This window comes from Emys orbicularis, chromosome 13 (genome assembly GCF_028017835.1).
Source record: "Emys orbicularis isolate rEmyOrb1 chromosome 13, rEmyOrb1.hap1, whole genome shotgun sequence".
In the NCBI taxonomy this organism is placed as follows: domain Eukaryota; kingdom Metazoa; phylum Chordata; order Testudines; family Emydidae; genus Emys; species Emys orbicularis.
Window position 1 is genome coordinate 48,686,465 of NC_088695.1, and position 24,741 is coordinate 48,711,205.

Genomic DNA, 24,741 nt, shown 5'->3' on the forward strand with positions numbered 1-24,741 from the left:
TACACCACAGACAAATACATCTAGGCTTTGAATTGGACAGTCCCTCAATGAATATTACTATTACTTGTACCACAGTAGTGCCAACAGGACTCACGCAAGATCAGTGTCCCATTGCGCTTGGCATTGTACAAACAGTAAGAGAAAGTCCCTGCCCTGAAGAGCTTACAGTTTAAGTAGACAAGAGAGTGGTAATAGAGGCACAGAGAAGTTAAGTCACACATTAAGGGCCACACAGTGGTCAGTGGCAGAGATGGGGGCAGAAGCCAGGTTTCTTGACTATCAAGTTCAGTGCCCTATTGGGTGCATCCTAATATTGGTTGACCAGTGGACAAAAACTGGCCTCAGAAAACAAGGCTTGTCCTATAGCCCAATCTCCTGGGTAGAAGAAGTGATGTAGAAGTTAGAGAGCACTGGTCTAGAGAATAAATTAAGAGAGCTGATTTAACTGGTCACAGAGAATTTACTTCCAGATGACCAAGACAGAAGAGAGAAACACTCTTATCTGTAGACACTTCTAATGCCATTGGCAGCCTGGGGACTATTTCCAGAAAAGGGTTAATCTATTCAGGATCCTCAAATGATGTGAAAAGTGAGCATGGTCTAGAGAATACCATCAGGCAGAAGCACAGACAAAGATATACACTAAAATAGAGGGCAAAATGGTCTACGTTTAACTTCTAAAAAGGAACAGCCATAATTATTCATGAGATCAAGTGATGCTCAAGTCAAGTGGACGAACATTTCACAGCATATGCACAGTCCTGCGGTGCACTTGTAGCTGAGCAGGACACCGTCATGATATTTTGTCAACTGCTTTGTGGTTTTCTATCAGTGATGTAACTGCAGCAGAAACAACAAGGCACTGGACCCAGCTCTATAACGCTAATTGGAAAGAGAAAAGGGGGAAACTTGAGCACCGAACTCTGGTTTTTGTAGCCCATTTGTGTTAAAACCGGGAACCTGAAGGAATTACAAGAAGCAGGAGATGTTTTCTGTTCTTTCCACTCTTACACTGACAGTGAGGATGTTTCCAGTAACAGAAACAGAGTCGCAAGGTGTGGTGCAGGGCATCTTTACTGTACAATTGACCAGTGTTTCCCAGAAAGCAGGGAGGAGCGAACAGCATGTGCAAAGTTCAGAATCCATTCAGTATATTTTACTATAATCAGTGAATCACTAAAATTACTTATGTTTTCTGTATGGAAGACAGCCCCAGAGAACATCCTAATGATCTCAGCGAGTATACAAGGAGAGGAGAGGGTGTGGAGAAAGGGAAGAAAGTATCTGTGACTCAATATTACTCATGCAGTGCCAAAGCAGACTCCTTTTTACAGCTTGCTTGTGTATCCTGTATCTCCCTATGCACTACTAACAAACAGAAGAAAATTTGATTGTGTTTTACATATAATTGCTATTTCATACTTCCCCAATTAGATTGTTTCATCATGTTTCTTCACATCTGAAATGCAAGGTAAATTATAATGCACTTCAGTAGAGCTGGCAGTATTATAACAATGTAAGTTTTAACAGACAGTTTTCTAAGCAGTGAAGGCATATGGTAAAACTATTGCTTCCGCAGCCAGCTAAGTAGTGGGATGAACAGAGTTTGGCATGGATTCCATCTTTATCCAGTGACTGGGTATACAACAAAATGCAGCACAAGCGGTGTCTATGGCGAGGAGGGAGTGGGCCAATCACCCATAATTTCTGGGTGTGGAAGGATGCAGATTAGGTGGGGAGATCAGCATCTCGAGGAAGGATCTGAACTACTCTGAAATAGGTGGGGAAGCTAACCAGCACAATACCATGAAGGCTTTAAACTATGAAATCATGTGTAAGGGGGTAGAGACACACAATATCTGCTTGCCTCAGCATGGATGTGTGGGAATAGCAGAAAGGCCCCATCACAACACTCCCGTGACAACCAACATAACAAGCAAAATAACTAGTACTGAGGGCTGGGGGAAGCAGAAAACCTTTAAGTTAGGTCCTTGAGGAACACAGATTGATGGGTTGTAGGACTAAGTGTCTGAGCTCATCATCCATTTACATATTATAGCAGATCCTAGGGGTTTCTTGTTGGCCTCGTGCAGATCAAATCGCTATGGATGACAGCACAGCCAGTACCCACATTCATAAGCATTCAAATTCTGATCTGCCAGGTGCAAAAATCTGTGAGAAGCTCACAGCAGAATGACAACCAGTGTACTCAGCAGTGCACATTTGCTTTCTGTCATCTCTATCACCCAGCAATGTAAGTTCTGGTTCTTTCCTCCACCACATTTTCTGGATTAAATTTCCAACGGCTGCAATGATCTGCTTTAATAAAAAAAAAAGAAAAAAAGATGAAAGGCTTCAGAATACAGCTCTGTGTGAGGCCTAGGGAGACTTGACTATCTAGTGAGTTACAGCACGTGACCGGGAGTCAGGATCGTGTTCCTTTCGTCCATGCCCTGCAGCTGATGTGCTGTGTGATGAAGTCAGTCACTTCGCTGAGCCGCTGGACCTTCCCTAGTTTACGGGTGGGCTGTAAGGCTTAAAGTCTGTGATGTGCCAAGAGAGCGGAGGATAAAAGGTGCTATACATGGGCACAGGGTTCTTTTTTTAATAAAATCTTTAACTAGACATTAAACTAGAGTTTCTCAAACTGTTATGTTGCTGGGCCTCTTCTGACAAATAAGAAAGAGTCTCCCCTGACCTGAATTTTATTTTAAATACTACCTTTTTGGAAGAGTATTGAAAATATGCCTCAAGGAGCTGCCTGTTCATTTCTCCCTTCCTGGGTTGCCACCATCTGGGAGTCAGTAGAAGCGGACCTGATGAATGGTTTCCTAAGCAAGCTCTGCTTTTGCTAAATACTAAGTAAAAATGAAAACAATAATAGCAGCTCTTATTTAGCACTTTTCATCCACAGATCTCAAAGCACTTTACAAAGGTCAATATCATTATCCCCATTTTACAGATGGGGAAACGGAGGCACAGAAAGTGTGACTTGCCCATGGTCATCCAGTAGGCCAGTGGAAGAGCCAGAAATAGAACGTAGATCTCCTGAGTTCCAGTCCAGCGCTCTATCCACTAGGCCACATTGCCTCACAGAAGGGCTCCAGCAAGAAGCCAGAAGGAGCTCAGATAGCTGATAATGAGCATGGTATAAGTATCTAGAAAGATTTGTTTGTATATCTCGGCCCATATAAAAATCCTGCAAAACCTGTAGCCATATATGCATTGTCCTTCTCAGGAGGTTTCCAGGCTCTGCCTTACCTTTCAGGTGAGGCAACTATTGCATACAGTCATACATGAGCGCTCACTCATTGTTTCGTATGCTACGTGTTCTATCCCTTTTGTGCATACAAACAACCTGTTTGCTTTTACACCACACTGACAAGCCAACTTCATTGTGCTATGTACATGACAAATCTTTTTCCTCAAAAGTTCCTCCAATTTAAAAGCACATATGAGCATCTTTGGCTATAGGTGCCAATGTGCATTTTTCCTAGTCCTTCCATGTTTTTTTATTAATTAAAGCAATTTTTTGTTATCAGTAAACTTCTAATCACTGTCTTCTACTTCCTCCAAATGATTAATGAATGTATTTAACAATGATCCCAATATTAAACTATTAACTTCTCTCCAGTCTTAAGAAAAGACATGTAATATGACTTCTGCCACCTCAACCAGTTTTTCCATGACCCTACTCAAACTTTGTTTTCCCCTGTAGTCTGATGGAGGGACTTTATCAAAAGCTTTCTGACTATCCAAGTAAATTAAGCCTATTCAATTACATGTAGCAATTACTTTATTAACTTTTCGGAGATTACAGAGGCATCATTTTCTCTTACAGAAATTGTGTTGGCTAAGTGTAACCTGATGGGGTCAAGCTAAGTTTTGTACAATTCTAGCCTTAATTAGACAGGACTAAGAATTATAAGGAGGGCCTTTGTATTCACTCAGCATTTGTTTATTAGTCAGGAATGCATTTAAAAGGCTTTCCATAATGTGAGTCATTTGCATTTCCATTAATCATCTAAAAAGAAGCAGAGTGCCAGGAAATGAACTCTGTAACAAACCCCACCTCCTTTTACTTTCTATTGTGAAAGTTAAAAGAATTCTTGCCTTAGCCCCAACTATCCCAGTTCTCCCCATTACAATCACAGCTTTATGCCAGCAAAACAGAAAGGTAGCTGATGCTCCATTGTTTCTCTATTTGGGCTGAAATGTTACTTAGCTGAAGTGGAGCTTTTGTATCAGGGAATTATATCAGAATTATATGAATGGGGTACCGTACACACAGGGAAGCAATACATTTGGAGATAGGTATTAAGTTGCCACATGCGCTTCCATTTCTGATCCACTGATTTAATCAGGAAAATGCTGCACAGATTCAGGTGGTGGTAACCTTGTATGACAGCAGCTCTTGAAATCTCCCCAAGGCATCTGTACAAAGCCTTTAAAGCAAGAGGTACCCTGCTAGCAGCGACTTACCACATTGCATGCATATAGGTTGGAGGTAGACGTGGGCTGCTGACAGGGGTACAGTTGTAAGACCTCATAATCCTTTCTGCTAACAGGAAGTTACGAAATAAGCTAGCCACCAGCAGATCCTGCCTGAAGAGCTTCTGGAAGAGATCTGCAGAGAGATAATGTGTGTGTGACACAGGTACCTTCAGTGATCTGTAAGAAGCATTTTGTACCAGCAGATACACACACACACACGCACAAGAGAGCTGATCAATGAATACTTTCCTCCAACAAAACAAAAACAAAAACCTAGAAAAGCAAAAGCCCAAGACCTCCAGAAATAGTTTTGCTGTCACTTTACACCCACAGAAGGATTAATGGGCACTGAGTTTGCCTGACAAGTGTGACAATAACATCTCTACTGAGAAGTCACACTTAGAGCTGGACAAAGTTTTTTGACTAGTTTCTTCACTGAAAAATGCAGTTTTGGTTGACCAAAACTATTTGTGAATTTGAAATGAATTCGCTGAATAGTTTCAGCCAGAAAAAAAAAATTTCAGGCTAGATTCACAAAACAAAGGAATGGGAGGTGATGGCGGGAGAGCCCACCTTATAACTTTTGGCCCAGTGGTTAAAGGATTCACCTGGGATGTGGAAGACCCAGGTTTGAATTCCAGTTCTGGGGCAAGGTCATGAACTCAGGCCCTACCCCAATTGAGTGCGCTAGCCACCACCAGGTCTCTCTCAATCTCTCCTGTTGAAGCTAATCCACTTAGTATAAATATTCACTGGAGCAGGGATTTGAAGCCAGGTCTCCTCATCCCAGGAGTGTGCCCTAACCACGAGGCTACAGAGTCAATCTCATACTCTTTCTTTGGCCCAATGACCATTTAAGTATTTTATGCAAAGCACAATAGTTTCAACAAGAGAGATGCAGAGACACCCCCTCAGAATACCCTATACCTTGGTGGTTAGGGCCCTTGCCTGGGAGGTGAGAGACCTAAGTTAAAGTGAATCTAGCCCTTTACAAATGCCCAGAAACAAAACATTTCAGGTTGAATTATACATTTTCTTTGACCCAAAACTGACTTTTTTCATTCGCCTTTTTTTTTTTTGGCATTTTCTAATTCAGTTTGACCAGGACTGAATTTATTCCCCAATTTTTCAGAATGGCCAGCAAATGAAAATCAATTATTCACCCAGCTCTACACCCACTCTTCCCTCTCTCCACTTAGAAAATGAATACTTTCTGCCTTTCTGTTGTTTTTCCCTTTCCCAGGCATGGACTCTTTCTTCTGGTGTCTCACCTCAGCCCATGTTTTCTCCACCTCTTTCATCATCAGACTCTCTCTTCTTCCTTGTTTTATTAACCCCCTTATCTAACTTCCCTACCCCTCTACTCTGAGCAACCAGCACTTGTTCCTGGTGAAAACGTGGACTGTTAACTGCCAGACAGCCCTACCTCGTGGCAGGACGTTCCATGCAATGGTGTCTGTGATTGCTGTAAAGATCCAATTCAACTCTCCCAGAGGCGTTCTCCTGTCATTCAGTCTGCCAGGAATCCTACAAAAGAGACATTTTTATTAAGTATGTTACTATTTAAATAAATAAATAAATATGAATTTAAATATATATATGCATGCACTTAGGCCATGCCCAAGGCCACAGGTGTCACTGTACTGTTGCTTTAATTTTATTAAGAGAAGTTGCTTTGTTCCTCCACGAGCGCCGCCTCGATTTCCTTGTTTCAGTAGGAACTTCTTCCACGTATCAGTTTACCTCACATTTTGTTCCCTACTCCAGTTTGCTGCTTTTCGCCTTTCCATCACCTGAACTATACGAATTAATGTAGGACTTAAATGACTGAGATTCTGAACTCCTGTAACAACAGCTATGCCTTATACAGCACTAAGGGAATTTGCTAACAAATTTGCCATGTCACTGAATAATGGGGGGGGGAGGATGAGACAATTGGGGAGGTACTGGAAATTGGAGGTAAGCAAAATGCAGTACTGATGTTCAAAGAAAGGAAAGAAAAATGATCCCAAATATTACCATCCTGTAAATCTAACTCCTTTCCCTAGCAAAATGATGGAACAAATATGAAGAGGATAATGGAATCATAAGCCAAATGGGCTTATCAAGAATATTGCTGGACAAATTTCATTCTATCAATAAAAGCAGTAATATCTGAATTATCTCAGGAATTGAGATTTTGGATGGAAGACCACGATCAAGAGATGATAAACCATGAGATGAGGTGAGGGAAATGTATCTTTAGGGGCACTGCAGGGAGAGGTGCTGTTAGGAACTCCAGAAAGTTTGTTTTTCAGATCACATCTGTTGTCTGGCTTCATTTTATTCACCAACCAATACTTCTGTTGAAGTATTGAATAAAAAATATGATTAATAATAAAAACTTTGAGCTCATGTTCCAAATAGCCTCTGGATAAGAACTGCTCAGCGTCCACTGGCACAGAATGATGTTCAGTCAGAAAACACAACTTTCCAGGCAGTGACAATCATAATAAAGAGCACATTGGGTTGGAAAATGTGGCCCTACTGTTAAAGGTTTATGAGGGTAACAGACTTACTTCACAACTCCCTGCTGTTGTAAATGAACTAGAAAGATATTGTCTATCCATGACGTAGAATCTAGTGAGATTCTCCTCATTATTCAAGCCACACAACAATTTAAGCACATTGGAGTATGCGTGCCTCTTCTACTGAGGTCATTAATGTTCATTTATGAGGGGCACATTTTGCTGTTTCTTACAAGTATACCACATTTTTCCTCCCACTAAGTTCTTTGAAAATTTGCCTCGTGAATATGATGCACATCTGCCTATATATTTCTTATGATCCGTCGCTATAGCCTTCAGGTGCCACCATAACAACTATCTGAAAAATACGTCAGGTAAATATTTAAACTCACTAGGTGGCTTCTTATTCCAACAGAAGGTGTTTCTCTAAGCCAAAGGCTTTCTGATGAACAGGTCAGCATTCCTGGAAAGCAATAATGGTACCCACTGGACCATCAAGATCTGCACTACTGTGCAAAATTTTAATACATGTATCGCACAAGGAATCGAGTGTGAAAGACATTCTCTTCATCACTCTCAGTTACAGAGCAGGAAGAGATTTTCAAATAGTTTTCATCTGAAAAACTTCTCCCTCTCAAGATTTTCAGACGCAGTCACTCCTTCTAGCCAATAAACCATCATCAAACTGCTGCTGAAAGCATGCATTTTGGAGCCCTAGAGTAACACAGAAAACCACACCACAAGCTGAGGCAATAACTTTTACCGCCACTTTGGCTGCATTTGAGCTCTGCGGTCTTTCAGGAGTCATTCTGCCTGTTCCACTTAAGCCAAATCCAGACGTTTAGGGTACAGATTATCTCAAGGTGCAATGCACAGCCACCTGAATCCTCCTAGCTGTAACTTTCAAAGTAAAATATTCAGTATAAAAATCTTCTGTCCATGATGTTTAATATTCTTTGAAGAGAACAAAGTCCCTTTCACTAAAGGGTCAGGGGCATTGCTAATATAATATGGCGGGAGATGATCAAACAGCAGCTATTACCACTGCAGCTGCAAGCTGTTCTCTGGCCTATGTGGGTTGGTGGCATCAGTCCACTTGGTTAACATTCACATCCTCCGGTTCTCCAGCTTTGGGATATGAAGTTCAGTCTCACCTCCATGAACAGGACGATCTTGTCAGCAATACACACAGGGAGTCTACATCACAGTGTCACATTAAAAATGCTGAGGAACCAAATTTTCAACTTTATTTTATTTTTGAAAGGAGAAAAAAGAACACTGAACGACTCCTAGCATGGTAGCCTTCCAAACAGTGATCTATTGCCAACACTTCTCCTGTCTTGGGAGACTCAGGGAAACTGCAATACCAGGGATTCTCAAAGTTCAGTGTTTGGGGTGTAAGAAATCAATTCAAATCTCTGCAAATACTGAAATATTTACATACTGACTCTCTCTCAAGCAAGTAAATCTTAGCGCAGGGTAAATTTAGTAACTGACAAAGCAGCCCATGATTCCAAAGTTAGTTTGCAGGAGATTGTAGCACATGGAATGTGTATTCTACAAATGCAATGCTGAATTTAGTGTACATTCTTTTTTAAGTCTGTTCCCCCAGACGTAGAGTTTAGTGGTATGGAACCAAAGTATAGCTATAATAGGGCTGAGACAAAATTTTAAACTTTGCATTTGCTACAGTGGAGCCCATGGTTCTAGCTATACTTAATATTCCTTCCCTCCTCAGTGAGTTGACAGGACACTGCTTCCAAAAACACCTTTTTGTCTAGATGGGGACCAGCAGCAAATAGGAGCTTCAAGAAAACTAAAATGATTTGTTACCCTTTACCTCAACCCAAGCCACTGGCACCAATGTCCAGGTTTCCTAAGTTTAGGAACTAGTAGCTCTGCTGCTGAAATTTGCAGATGACACAAAGATTGGTGGAGTGGTAAACAATGAGGATAGGGCAATCATTCAGAACAAACCTGGATTGCCTGGTAAGCTGGGACCGTTAAAAAAATGTGTTGCCGAATGCAAAATCATACACTTAGGACGAAAGAATGCAGGCCATACCTACAGAATGGGGAACCATATCCTGGAAATCACTAACTCTGAACAAGATTAAGAGCTCACAGTGGACAAACAACTGATGCGGTGGCAAAGAGGACTAATGTGATTCTTGGATATATAAAGAAGGGAGTAGTGAAGAGTAGGGAGGTCATTTTGCCTCTGTCTATGGCATTGGTGAGACCAGTACTGGAATACTGTGTCCAGTTCTGCTGTGAAGATTTTAAAAAGGATGACGAAAAGTTGGAAAGGATGCCCAGAAAAATCACAATTTAAGTGATTAAAGGGCTGGAAAAAATATCTCACAGTGAGAGTCTTAAAGAGCTCAATCTGTTTAGTTTATCCCCCCCAAAAAAAGAAAAGAAAAAGTAGCCTGAATGCTGCGTACAAATACCTTCAAAAGGAGAAAATATTGAGTACTGAACAGCTCTTTAATCTAGCTCAGAAAGGGATAACAAGAATCAATGGTTGAAAGTTAAAGCCAGAGAAATTCAAATTAGTAATACATTTTTTAAGCTTTGAGGATGATTAACTACCAGGGAAGTAGGGAATTTTCGATTTCTTCATGTCTTCAAATCAAGACTGGGTACTGATTGAGATGCAGGTTTTAATCAGAAAGCTTTCTCAGTGAGCCAAATGCAGCTGCTCACTGGTGGATACCAGTCAATGAAAACTGGCCCAGTGTGGGATAGCGCTGCCTCGGTGGGTGTTTTACGTTTAGAGGAAAGGGAGCGTTCAGGCCTTCTCCCCACAACAACAAACAGAATCTCACCATTTCCAGACTCAGCCCTTGGACAACATGACCTCCTGTTGCAGAGTTACCCAAACCTATCCCATCCATGGACTGAACTGACAAGACGCCAAGAGTTTGAGAGCTGCACTTAAAGTGCAGAATACACTGCAGCCACTCATCTTTAATATGGAAGGGTGGCCTACAGAAAGCACAGGTTCCCGCATACAAAGCTCCACGTGCGATCCAAATGACCAGACCACAATGCATGCTACTTAGGACCCAAGTCTCCACAGGCTGCACTTCTGGGTTAGAGAGGAGTGGGATTGGGCTGTTATTGGATCCACCCATAGTTCCTCCTCATCAAAACACAAAGCCATTCATACCCAATTCCCAACTCTCCCATTAGTGCTCAAACCCTGGCTCAGAGCTAACACAATCTGACACTCTCCCAGCTAAGCTCCTCTCTATTAAGAAAGTATCAACAGCTATGATAAGCAGACTTCAAAAATGTGCAACCAGCCCAGCAAGATGTGTGAATGGTGAGGTAACAGTCTAGCTTTACTTCATTAAAGTAAAATGTGCCACAATGTATCTTTCTGGCATGTAATAAAAAGGCAGATGGAGGAAAACCATGGCGCTTTTCAGCTAAAAGTGATACAGCCAAGTGCTTTCCTTTTCTATATAAATCTCTGTATAGACAGTATCATACTATTACAGCACAGTAATCACTGAAACCACCCCTGGAAGGGATCAATTAGACATCACACACAGATACTCTTTAGTCTAACATTTTTTTAATCTCAGTTGTTTGTAAAACTATCTTAAAAGCTTTAAAACAAATGTTTTATCCCTAGCAAATACGTCCTGCCATTTAGCAAACAATAATGTTCCTCCTATTTTGTGTAAGGAATATTTTTTGCCACGATACAGACAAGACATTCTAAACACAAATGAATATTCAATCCAAGCAAATACAATATTCCAGAGGTGGCCAAATTTACTGACCCTCCGAGATTATATGATAATCTTCAGAAGTTTGAGAGCCACAAGACATGCACAACCTTTACACATGCATTTTAAAAAATATTAACATCCTAATTACTGTATTTTGGCTAATTACTGCTAGAGCTAGAGGCCTTGTGGGTCTCCATCCTGGTCATAAGTCTTTGGAAATCTGGTTGATATGCTGTCAAGGCAGTACAGAGGACCTTGGTCAGATGTTGATTTGTAAGGACTGCACAATGTTTCAATTTTACAAACTTCATCACAGAGTACAGCGATTCACACAGTATGTTGTGCCAAAATTGAAATGAGTCGCACACTAGTCTTCTTGGGTATGTCTTCACTACCCATCGGATCGGTGGGCAGTGATCGATCCAGTGGGGGTCGATTTATAGCATCTAGTCTAGACGTGATAAATTGACCCCCGGGCGCTCTCCCGTCGACTCCTGTACTCCAGCTCGGCGAGAGGCGCAGGCAGAGTCGACGGGGGAGCGGCAGCAGTCAACTCACTGAAGTGAAGACACCACAGTAAGTCAATCTAAGTACGTCGACTTCAGCTACATTATTCACATAGCTGAAGTTGCATAATTTAGATCGATCCCCCGCCCTTCCCCACCTCCCCCGAGTGTAGACCAGGCCCTTGAGTTGAGAATACTTCATTCCTGGAACTTGCTTTCAGAACTCAATTATAGACTGTGATTTATGCATCATCTTTAGAACCTGATCTTCCTAGAGTTCTAATAATTCCATTTCTACAGTAGATGTTTCTGTAACCACGGTTTTGGGAATTGAACAGTTGTCATTGATCACATCAAGCATGAATGGGTTTACAAGAAAGGCGAAGCAGGATCTCAGCTTCTGTAAATTTTCAAACCTGGCCTGAAAGTCATCAAGCAGTCCTTGTAATTTACCTCTGTATTCCTCAAGTTTGTGATCTTCTACTTTGATTTCAGGGAATGTGTTTTATCCTACTCTTGAGATGGGGAAAGTGGTTGAAGTCTCTTGACACTATGTCTCTTTGCAGAAGCTTTAACTTACTCTGGAAGCTGAAGACTGTGAGTGAGGTCAGAAATAATCTTATCCTTCCCTTGGAATGCCAAGTTGAGAGTTTGTAGATGTTACATAATATCAGTGAAAAACATTGCATCCATTGCTCATCTTTCAGTTGTAGATAGGACTTCTCCTTTTCTTCAAGGAAAGCACTGATAGGATCCACAAACCTATTTAAGACATTTGTGGTTGATAATCACCTCACAATACAGTAGAAAGAGACGTTAGGTTTGTCTTCAAGATCCATCAATTCAATGAAATTTTTGTACTCTCGATAAGTCTTCTCATTTGAATGAATTAAATTTACAATTTCTAGGACTATTTTCATAACATTTTCATACTTGAAGCATCTGCCTGTGAGATGGTCATGATGGATGATGCAATGAGCAGGGAGAAACTCTGGAAATTTGGGATCGCTTTTCAAGAGTCTGATAAGGCCTACTTTTTTCCCCACCATTGCAGGTGCTCCATCCATTGTAACACTGACAAGTTTATCCAGTGGTACAACGGCATTTGTCAATGCTTTGTCAAGTGTGTTCTTTGTGTCAACATCACAGGTTGTTTCTTTTAGCGCCACTAAGTCCAACATTTTTTCTTTCACAATTACATCCGCAGAAACATAACGAACAAATCGCTAATTGTGGTTTATCTTGAACATCTGTGGATTCATCGATAGCTAGGTTGAATGCTAGAGAATTCTTTAGATTGTTTTGCATCTTGCTTGCAACATCGGCACTGATCTGGGAGATCTGCCTCTCCGTAGTGTGGCACGAAATTGGAATTTGCTGTATTAGTCGCTGAAATTGTGTGTGGCTTGGATCTAAAATTGCAACCAACTTCTGCAATATTCTTCCTAACAAATTCTCCATCACAATATTGAGATTTAGCACGAGCAATATTCCATGCCATAACAAAACTAGCTTCTGTTGTTGGGTTAGCTTCCTTACTGAACGCAGAAAGTAGTGTCTGTTGACTGTTGAGGCATAATTTTAATGTGGGTAGCTTGTTTTTCCTTAATTCTGATCCAGGAGGGTACTTAAACAAAAAATTATTGTGATTTATTTTGTAGTGATGTTTCAAGTTGTTCACTTTGTAGCGAGAGAGCGATGCATTGCAGATTAGGCACAGGGGTTTGCCACTTTTGCTAGTGAATGCAAAATCTTCCTCCCATTCTGGCTGAAAATTTCGGTTTTCTTCTTCATACTTGCATTTCTTACAGTTTGAACATGTCATTGTCATCTACAAAATGAACCTTCCCCCCCCCCCCCCACACACACATAAGGCTGAAGCCACTGTGGGGTGAAGCCCCGAGCTCTGCGAGCTGCAGCTGACCTGTCAAAGAGCCACATGCTGGTTGCACTTTGGCCACACCTGCAATATTCAATGTTAATTTTCCATTGAAATAATGATAATAGTTTAATTGGATTGCAGTGTTAGACTCATCTAAAATATTTAGCAAAATTTCACAATGCAGCTATCTAGGTATTTATTTATATGCGCTAATCAGAGAATTGTTTTACCTTAACCTTTTCTGTATGTCAAGAATATTAATAATTTTCATAATCTTATTCTTTATTTTTATATTTAGCAAAAAATCTTGATAGGCCCACCAAGAAGTGCACATGCTTAATCTAAGCAATTGTGTCATTGGTTACTGGAACCTTTGAAAACCCTCTCTTATCCTCTCTCTCTCCTGTATGTCACACCTAAAATTTAGACCCTGATCCTACCAACACAAACATGTTTAACTTTAAGCCTTGACTTCAGTGAGACTACTTATCTGCTTAAAATTAAGCATTTGCAGGTATAGGGCCTTAGATTGTAAACTCTTTGCGGCAGGGACAATATCCTTCTACGTATTCTGTGAAAATCTAGGGGGCTATAAAATAACTCAAGACAATATCAATCCCATTGAGCCTAGTCTCAAAATAAAAAAACACCACCCAAACCAGAGAGGAGTCACAAGTCCAGAAAAAACACTCAACATAATAGACAACCAAAAGCAGAACAGAAGCCAGCAATAACCCACCCCATCCTGCTACCATTCAAGTGTCTTCAGATTACTCTTCAGTATGTTTTTCTATAATAAAATGAATAATTCCTACATGGTTCACAATCTGTCATTTTAACATAAACAAAAACCACTAAGCTCTCTCTCACTCCTTGAGTTTAGGAACTACATTACTTTTCCAACTCTGCATGATCAGTCTCAATACCTCTCAAAGATTATACATATATCCTTTAGCATGAAGAAAATCATCCTGGCAAAGTTAGCATCCCAAATTGGGCAAACTATCATCACAGATTCCCCTCATCCACCCCAATCACACTTCTGTAACATTCGTTCAGACTTTAAAAGTCTAGAGACAAAACTAAATGATGCAGGTGAATTTATCATTTGCCTGTTACCAGCCATCTTCAGATCATCCACAAAAACATGTGGGAAGGGATCCACAATGTCCAGTGCAGGATTCAGAAGGAGTCTGTCTTCCCTTGTTGTAACTCAGTATTTCTCAAGCTGCTTGAAATTCAAAACTTTTAAAAAAAGCTTGGGTTGGTTTGGAATGAGAGGAAAAATATACATCTCTAGAAATCGTGTTTGTTAACTGCTGCCGCAGAGGGAACACAAGGGCACATAACTTCTTCAGTGAAGGTTCCATAGAAATATACACTTACATTCCAGACAATACTCAACAATAAAATAGTGAAGTTATATTAGTATAGCTGGAATCCAAAAGCATTCCTTGTTCAGGCTTTTTGGTAGGGCAAATATTGATCCTAAGCTACTTGTCTGTCCCTTTAACTTAATTTTCAAAGCAAGTAGAAAGAACTCACATCAGAGCAGAATTCAGAATACCAAATTTCGGTCCACATGGGAGAGGCAGAGAGATTTCCAAGAACAATTTCACACTTAATTCTCTTTATTAAATGTGAGATGCACAGAGATGTGTATTTTGGCTGGTGCTCTTAGCTGTGAATGACAGGCTGAAATAGGAAGTTGCTGCCTGCAGCCATTCCCTAGAAGCAACCTGAGACTTGAATAATCCAAGCTATTCTCTTGAGAAACAGTAGGGGATTTACATTTTTTCACTAAAAGGCTTGGCACTGAAAACAATTGCTCGTTAGTAGGGCATATATTGTACTGTGGACATGTTTGCTTTTTAAAAAACAATTTCTGTGATAAGAGTAGGTGTTAGTCCTGAACATTTACAATGTTAGAAACCTTTGTAAGACTATAACCTTTGTAAGGTATTGTGCAAAAGAATGTCTGCCTGTGAAGGGCAGTGCACACTAATGACCAGTGCATGGGATGGGAGTCAAAAATTATCTGGCCCTACTCCCTGTTCTGACACCCTATGTTACCTTGGGTAAATTGTCTCTCCATGTGCCTCAGCTTCCCCATGCATAAAATGGGGAGAAAACTTTTGCCTACCCTCTCCCAGTGTTGTGAAAATTCATTAAGGTCTGCCAGTGCTTTGGAGATGCACGTGCTATATAAATGTGATGTATTATTATTGGGTGAGAAGGTGAACAGGAGGAAGCAGGGCCGGCTCCAGCTTTTTTGTCACCCCAAGCAGCGGGGGGGAAAAAAAAAAAAAGAAAAGAAAACCCGATTGAGCTGCTGCTGAAGAGGAAGAGAGGGAGTGAAGGACCCGCCGCCAAAGTGCCGCCGACCCAGACCCGGACGTGCCACCCCGATAATGGACGGAGTGTCGCCCCTTTCTATTGGCCGCCCCAGGCACCTGCTTCCTTTGCTGGTGCCTGGAGCCGGCCCTGGGAGGAAGGCAGGTACATAAGTGCTTAGGCAGTACTCTGAATAATGTCTGTCTGCACACATACCAGGGCCTATAGATTTTAAATTGCAGCTATCAAGCATACATTAGAAGGTATTTGACTGCACTGTTATTCTGCATGTTACACAGAGACTCAATTAAGTTTGGAAAAATTAGCAGGATAAATCTTTGCATTCAAAAAATTCAGCAATTCTTCTGTTCCTAGATGAGACGTCCTGATCTCCTGTCCTGTGACAGCAGTAAAGATTAAACTGCTTGTGTTGCCTGGATGACAGGCTGAATGATCTGGGGAAAGGGCTTTTATCTGAATACGATCTGATAACAGTCAATCTCATCTTTGCCCGGGAATCAAATTTTAACTTCAGAGGGGGACTGGAGGAGCAATTCTCAACTCTCAGATGCTTAAACAAAGATCAATTCAATAATAGGGATAATTAATCAGCCAAAAATTGAATACGTCCATCACCAACCAACCTTAGAAACCCAATCAACCTGCACTGAAATTCAGCAGTATCAGCCTGTACCCATTACTTATGGGAGCTGATGCCTAATGCTACAGAAAAAAATATGGAATAAAATGTTGGAGGAAAAGTAAAGCATTTCTTATTTCCTTTCTCACAGTTTTATGATAAAATAAAAAACTGATTGCTTACATTAAATAGTCTCATTTCCATCCCCCTTCAGAAAATAGAGTTAGCTTTCCTTTTGTTTATTTTTGCAGAGTTCCACTGAATACGCAGATTTTCCTTAGACTTGAGTATCTTAAATGTTTTTCAGATAAAGCAATTTGCAGAGATTCTCAGTGTATTTGCTTGCACACTGTGGGACAAGGTATTTCAAGGCAGTCCTCTGATCATAATATTATACAGGTCTGTCGCATCTTACGCGCATTTAACATGCGCGATTTCAACTTTACGCGGTCGGAAAAAACAAAAACAAAAAGAGAAAAACAACAGTTTTAATACTATACCTGTAGCGCGGGCGATTTCGCCCGCCTTTGAACTCAACAGGGTTTTGGCTATACGCGGTTTTCGCTTTACGCACTAACCGCAGAACAGAACCCCCGCGTAAGATGAGACAGACCTGTAAATGCTTTTTACCTTTTTGGGTATGTGGCCACTAAAATAAACAAACATGGAACGAGCAGAAGGCAGCAAAGCTCCACAAAGAGTTTGTCCCATGTGGGATTTTGCTGCCTTCCTGGTTTCACTTCTCCTGATGTCTTTCATATTATGTTTTGACAATCATTGGAGAGCCCTGGACATCAAGGACCAAGCAGACTTCATTTCTAAATCTAGAAAGAAAGAAAGAAAGAAAGAAAGAAAGAAAGAAAGAAAGAAAGAAAGAAAGAAAGAAAGAAAGAAAGAAAGAAAGAAAGAAAGAAAGAAAGAAAGAAAGAAAATTTAAAAGGGGGAGGGAGGCCACACTGCCTCAGCTCTTGGCTGTGATGTAACATATCGACAGTATCCATTGCTTCTTCCATCAACTATTCCTAACAGTCACCTTTACAAAGCCCTAAATCACTGCAGTATATTGTGAAAAGTGCAGACCATGAAATGTCAAGGTCACTGAACTTGTGCCAGGTGCAACTGTCAATGTCCTCAGAAATTTAGCAAAATCCTGTGAATCATTTTAATTACAATGGAAACATTTACTTCAAAGGAAGCCAGGTTTCCCCCCCTCAGTTGGTAAAAGCTTCACCGCATTAACTTTACTATTGGACATCTAATGTGTATAAATTTAAGATGCACATTAAAATGTACGGCTTACATGTTAGAACAAAATGTTCTAGTTAATATTCTCTGATGTGTTCATAAGCAGTGAAAGGGAAAGTTCAAAGTTGGGATGGTTATCCAAACCTACGAACTTGCTCCCGGCTAGGTCCTGCCACTAGTATAACCACTGATCCCTCTCCTGCCTATCTTTTAAGATACGGGGATTGTGGTGAGGCAGCAGGTATGGTAGCTCTCTCTGCTGGGCTCCAATCACCAATGCTAATACACCTCTACCCCGATATAACGCTGTCCTCGGGAGCCAAAAAAATCTTACCGCACTATAGGTGAAACCGCGTTATAGCGAACTTGCTTTGATCCGTCAGAATGTGCAGCCCCCCTCCCACCCCGGAGCACTGCTTTACCGCGTTCTATTCGAATTCGTGTTATATCGGGGTAGAGGTGTATTTACTAGCTCTGGGGCTTCCTTGTTACTTGTGTCTCAAAGAGCATACGTGAGGGGAAGCCCAAAGGGTACACAAGTGCCAGAATCTTGCAGTGTAAGTCATTCAGCTAGAAAGATACATCAGCACTTCAATGGTTAGTTCAATCAAAGGGAGCATTTCTCTCATTACCATACAGCGGCTGATACAGAAAGGACATGAGTCTAACTGATTTGGCTAACTCCTGAAACCTCGCCCACCTCCTTGAGACAATCAACAAAAGAGTTAAAGTTCTGACAGCATTTATCCTAGAATGTTCTAAAACTTTGTGTCTTTGTTTTCAGTCCTGCCATCTATCTTTATTAAGCAATGGAATGGTGTTGCCATGAAAACCATCTTGTTGAGTATGATCTTTACTTCGCATACACAATAAGCTTTTGCAGTAAACAAGCGCCTGGCTCTTTATCTAACAATGGTGATAAAACTAAGTGCTCCATTTCAATAAGAAATGATTCATTGCCAAAGATAAAACCTTCTGGATCATCATTCTTAAAAGTCTTCCCCATCCTTCAACTCAAGTACTAATGAGCCACGTTTGTCAGCTAAGTATGATGACGAATTGTCACTACTGTTCTTTGGTTGCCGACATGTTTAAATCTCAAAATATATTTAAGCCAAATTTTGGGGTCTTCCATTACACTGACTAGAAGGAATTCCGGGGCTGTGAACTGCCCAGCTTTGGTCCAAAGTTTGCAGTCTTCAAAAGTGAACTAAGAATTATATTTCCTCCCAAGTCAATATTACTTTCCCCACTGTTTCTCTCTCTCCCTTTCCTACACACCTTGGAGTGTTTTTATTCGGTGTGTTCATGACTATTTTAGATTGCAGGGTCTTTGGGGCAAGGATCTCATTGCCTTATAGACCAAGCCACACTACTGATGCCATCAATAATATTTCTTTCCCATACACTGAGATATGCACCTTGCTGGCTATTCCCATGCTGCAAAACAAAACAACCCAAAACCAGTTCTAGCACTGTTTCTTTGACCAGCGTCAACGGAAAATTTTAGAATAGATTACAAAGTCATGCTGTGCAAACTATTTAAAAGAATCATGTTTAGTCTTAGCAACAATTTTATTTAAAAATGGATGAAGCCAGTGCCGTTCTTATCAAAACATGAACAGGTCTGATCCTCCTGACGCTTTCAGCTGGAATGAAAGAATGTCATTGCTAATGGCTACTGGGCAAAAGTGGCAACTGGTGGATGGAGTTTGCTTTAAATAGACGAGCAAGAACTTGCTGGACATGCTAACCCTCAGGAAAGAAAAGTGATAAAAGCAATTACCTTTGACTTCAAAAGTAATGGAACGGAGCTGAGAACAGAGCTTTGTGTTGTGAGAAGAACGGTTTGATTCTGACAACTGTAAAAGGCCCTTCATGGAATTCTAAGGGGAAGTGCGAGTCACATAAAGCCTCATTCTTCCTTACTGACATGTGGCTAATACATACTGGTATCCAAGGAAGCACGCAGCCAGCACCAGGGGAAATGAATTTATACAAAATCAAAGGCTGTTAAAGGGCAGGATGATCACATTCTGAATGCCAAAGTACATGATCAGCTGAGCATACAATAAGAGGAAATTAGTGCTCCAAATGTTTGAAACTGAGCTTGTTACAGTTCCAGGACTGCTATCAAAACGCCATGCAGAAAAGGTGTCTTCATTCCCTTCTCCTACCAGGTTTCTTGGTTTTCTGCTTCTGTTGAATTTTCTCTAATGGAGTGGGAGTGGGGAAGAGAAAGAGAGGGGAAGGGATGAGAGGCTATTTTGAATGTGTTCGGTTTTGTCTTATGTGGAGTGTGTGAATCTCATGCTGATTGACTTCCTGCACTACACCTGCCTTTGCGTAGATTTTCCCCTCAGACATCTGCCAATGGGTGCATATCATGTGACCTGGCCACTGTCATCTCAGTCCAGTCCTGGGTCTTTCTTAAGTAGACACTTGCTAATCCCAACAAATGGTGTGTTGGTTTGGGATGTCTAAAAATTACTAAGCGTCCCTGACCTACTCATAATTTGAACTGGGATCTCCAGAGATGAAAAACTAAACTACTGTTAACTAACTAATCACACTACTTTGCCTCCGTTCCAATCTACTGTTCTAAAGGCAACTCGGACTAATTAAGATTCTCTGGGCATTTGTTATTTTGTTACCTTACAGCATGATTTCTACATTTTCCCCAATTACTCACATTCTTTCTGCTAAAATAACAGGAGTACTTGTGGCACCTTAGAGACTAACAAATTTATTAGAGCATAAGCTTTCGTGGGCTACAACCCACTTCTTCGGATGCATAAAGAGTGAACCATATATTGAGGAGATATATATACACACACATACAGAGAGCATGAACAGGTGGGAGTTGTCTTACCAACTCTGAGAGGCCAATTAAGTAAGAGAAAAAAAACTTTTGAAGTGATAATCAAGATGGTTCAGTACAGACAGTTTGATAAGAAGCAAGTGTGAAAATACTTACAAGGGGAGATAGATTCAATGTTTGTAATGGCTCAGCCATTCCCAATCCCTATTTAGCCCTGAGTTGATTGTGTCTAGTTTGCATATCAATTCCAGCTCAGCAGTCTCTCGTTGGAGTCTGTTTTTGAAGTTTTTCTGTTTTAAGATAGCCACCCGCAGGTCTGTCAAAGAATGGCCAGACAGGTTAAAGTGTTCTCCCACTGGTTTTTGAGTATTATGATTCCTGATGTCAGATTTGTGTCCATTAATTCTTTTGCGTAGAGACTGTCCGGTTTGGCCAATGTACATGGCAGAGGGGCATTGCTGGCACATGATGGCATATATCACATTGGTAGATGTGCAGGTGAACGAGCCACTGATGGTATAGCTGATGTGATTAGGCCCTATGATGGTGTCACTTGAATAGATATGTGGACAGAGTTGGCATCGGGCTTTGTTACAAGGATAGGTTCCTGGGTCAGTGTTTTTGTTCAGTGATGTGTGGTTGCTGGTGAGTATTTGCTTTAGGTTGGGGGGTTGTCTGTAAGCGAGGACAGGTCTGTCTCCCAAGATCTGTGAGAGTAAAGGATCATCTTTCAGGATAGGTTGTAGATCTCTGATGATGCGCTGGAGAGGTTTTAGTTGGGGGCTGAAGGTGACAGCTAGTGGTGTTCTGTTATTTTCTTTGTTGGCCCTGTCTTGTAGGAGGTGACTTCTGGGTACTCGTCTGGCTCTGTCAATCTGTTTTTTCACTTCAGCAGGTGGGTATTGTAGTTTTAAGAATGCTTGATAGAGATCTTGTAGGTGCTTGTCTCTATCTGAGGGATTGGAGCAAATGCGGTTATATCTTAGAGCTTGGCTGTAGACAATGGATCGTGTGGTGTGTCCTGGATGGAAGCTGGAGGCATGTAGGTAAGTGTAGCGGTCAGTGTAATGGTAAAAAATCCATTACAATCTACATATCACACAGATTTCAGAGTAGCAGCCGTGTTAGTCTGTATCCGCAAAAATAACAGGAGTACTTGTGGCACCTTAGAGACTAACAAATTTATTAGAGCATAAGCTTTCGTGGGCTACAACCCACAGAATTGGGTCCAAAGAAGTGGGTTGTAGCCCACGAAAGCTTATGCTCTAATAAATTTGTTAGTCTCTAAGGTGCCACAAGTACTCCTGTTAATATCACACAGACTATGCTGAGAGACTGTGTCACACACTCTCAAAGAAACTGCGAAACCACCTGATCAGCATCCTATACAACAAACAGGGAAAGATTAAGAATGAGCTCTCAAAACTGGATACTCTCATAAGAAACCAACCTTCCACACAAACTTCCTCATGGATAGACTTTACAAAAACTAGACAAGCCATTTACAAGACAAACTTTGCCTCTCTACAAAGGAAAAAGGACACTAAACTATCTAAACTGCTACATGCCACAAGGAGCCACAACAGTAGTTCCCTTAACCCACCCAGCAATATTGTTAACCTTTCCAGCTATACTCTTAGCCCAGCAGAAGAGTCTGTCCTATCTCGGGGCCTCTCCTTTTGTCCCTCCAGACCCACGAACATGATACAGTTCTGCGGTGACCTAGAATCCTACTTTCGACGTCTCCGACTCAAAGAATATTTCCAACATACCTCTGAACAGCATACTAACCCACAGAATCCCCCCTACCAGCACTACAAACAAAAGGATTCTGCGTGGACTCCTCCGGACGGTCGAAACAACAGACTGGATTTCTACATAGATTGCTTCCGTCAACGTGCAAAGGCTGAAATTGTGGATAAGCAACATCACTTGCCCCATAACCTCAGCCATGCTGAACACAACGCCATCTACAGCCTCAGAAACAACCCTGACATCATTATCAAAAAGGCTGACAAAGGAGGTGCTGTCGTCATCATGAATAAATTGGAATATGACCAAGAGGCTGCTAGACAGCTCTCGAACACCACATTCTACAGGCCATTATCCTCTGATCCCACTGAGGATTACCTAAAGAAACTACACCATCTGCTAAAAAAACTCCCTGACAAAGCACAGGAACAAATCTGTACAGACACATGCCTAGAACCCCGACCAGGGACATTCTATTTGCTACCCAAGATCCATAAACCTGGAAATCCTGGACGCCCCATCATCTCAGGCATTGGCACCCTAACATCAGGCTTGTCTGGTTATGTGGACTCTCTCCTCAGACCCTACGCTACCAGCACTCCTAGCTATCTTCGAGATACTACTGACTTCCTGAGGAAACTAGAATCCATCGGTGATCTTCCAGAAAACACCATCCTGGCCACTATGGACGTAGAAGCCCTCTACACCAATATTCCACACACAGATGGACTACAAGCTATCAGGAACAGTATCCCCGATAATGTCACAGCTAACCTAGTGGCTGAACTCTGTGACTTTGTCCTCACCCACAACTATTTCACATTTGGGGACAATATATACCTTCAAGTCAGCGGCACTGCTATGGGTACCCGCATGGCCCCGCAGTATGCCAACATTTTTATGGCTGACTTAGAACAACGCTTCCTTAGCTCTCGTCCCCTAACGCCCCTACTCTACTTGCGCTACATTGATGACATCTTCATCATCTGGACCCATGGAAAAGAAGCCCTTGAGGAATTCCACCATGATTTCAATAATTTCCATCCCACCATCAACCTCAGCCTAGATCAATCCACACAAGCGGTCCATTTCCTGGACACTACTGTGCTAATAAGCGATGGTCACATAAATACCACCCTGTACCGGAAACCTACTGACCGCTACACTTACCTACATGCCTCCAGCTTCCATCCAGGACACACCACACGATCCATTGTCTACAGCCAAGCTCTAAGATATAACCGCATTTGCTCCAATCCCTCAGATAGAGACAAGCACCTACAAGATCTCTATCAAGCATTCTTAAAACTACAATACCCACCTGCTGAAGTGAAAAAACAGATTGACAGAGCCAGACGAGTACCCAGAAGTCACCTCCTACAAGACAGGGCCAACAAAGAAAATAACAGAACACCACTAGCTGTCACCTTCAGCCCCCAACTAAAACCTCTCCAGCGCATCATCAGAGATCTACAACCTATCCTGAAAGATGATCCTTTACTCTCACAGATCTTGGGAGACAGACCTGTCCTCGCTTACAGACAACCCCCCAACCTAAAGCAAATACTCACCAGCAACCACACATCACTGAACAAAAACACTGACCCAGGAACCTATCCTTGTAACAAAGCCCGATGCCAACTCTGTCCACATATCTATTCAAGTGACACCATCATAGGGCCTAATCACATCAGCTATACCATCAGTGGCTCGTTCACCTGCACATCTACCAATGTGATATATGCCATCATGTGCCAGCAATGCCCCTCTGCCATGTACATTGGCCAAACCGGACAGTCTCTACGCAAAAGAATTAATGGACACAAATCTGACATCAGGAATCATAATACTCAAAAACCAGTGGGAGAACACTTTAACCTGTCTGGCCATTCTTTGACAGACCTGCGGGTGGCTATCTTAAAACAGAAAAACTTCAAAAACAGACTCCAACGAGAGACTGCTGAGCTGGAATTGATATGCAAACTAGACACAATCAACTCAGGGCTAAATAGGGATTGGGAATGGCTGAGCCATTACAAACATTGAATCTATCTCCCCTTGTAAGTATTTTCACACTTGCTTCTTATCAAACTGTCTGTACTGAACCATCTTGATTATCACTTCAAAAGTTTTTTTTCTCTTACTTAATTGGCCTCTCAGAGTTGGTAAGACAACTCCCACCTGTTCATGCTCTCTGTATGTGTGTGTATATATATCTCCTCAATATATGGTTCACTCTTTATGCATCCGAAGAAGTGGGTTGTAGCCCACGAAAGCTTATGCTCTAATAAATTTGTTAGTCTCTAAGGTGCCACAAGTACTCCTGTTATTTTTGCGGATACAGACTAACACGGCTGCTACTCTGAAACCATTCTTTCTGCTGTGCAGTCTCTTCGGGTTTTGTTTTTCCCACTTCATCTCTAAATTAGCTCCTTGTGAATCATTACTCATCTTATCAGTGACTGACAGACACTAATGAATTACTGATTTCCAGCCTGTGACACTCCATAATAGTTATAATGGAAACAAAGGTAATTTTAGTACCAAACTTGTTATTTTTAGTAATTTTTGTAAAGTGAATTTTGTGCTGTTGAAAGGTGCTTGATTGTCAGACCCAGAGACTTGAGATCTGGGTTCTCAAAACAGCTACAGAACAGGCAGCAGCAAGGCAAGCTATATTGCTCCTGCCTATGTGACTCAACCCTGATCTGCAGGGACTATATCTAGGGTTTAGAAGACTGTCCATGTCCCACAGATAACATGGTATGTCTGCTAAGATGTGTAACAAAACATTGGTGGCAAGGGAATATGATT

The 24,741-nt window shown here is 41.4% G+C and overlaps 1 protein-coding gene across 2 annotated transcripts in view; it reads right to left on the reverse strand.

The window, feature by feature from the left end:
- The window catches only part of RPTOR (regulatory associated protein of MTOR complex 1), a 297,707-nt gene that overhangs the window by 122,751 nt on the left and 150,215 nt on the right, over positions 1-24,741 (reverse strand). For both annotated transcript variants that reach the window (XM_065415691.1, XM_065415690.1), the window contains exons 8-9: positions 5,921-6,021; positions 4,483-4,627 (exon numbers count right to left, since the gene is read on the reverse strand). In XM_065415691.1, the coding sequence (XP_065271763.1) occupies positions 4,483-4,627; positions 5,921-6,021 (246 nt within the window). The remainder of the gene's footprint in view (positions 1-4,482; positions 4,628-5,920; positions 6,022-24,741) is intronic.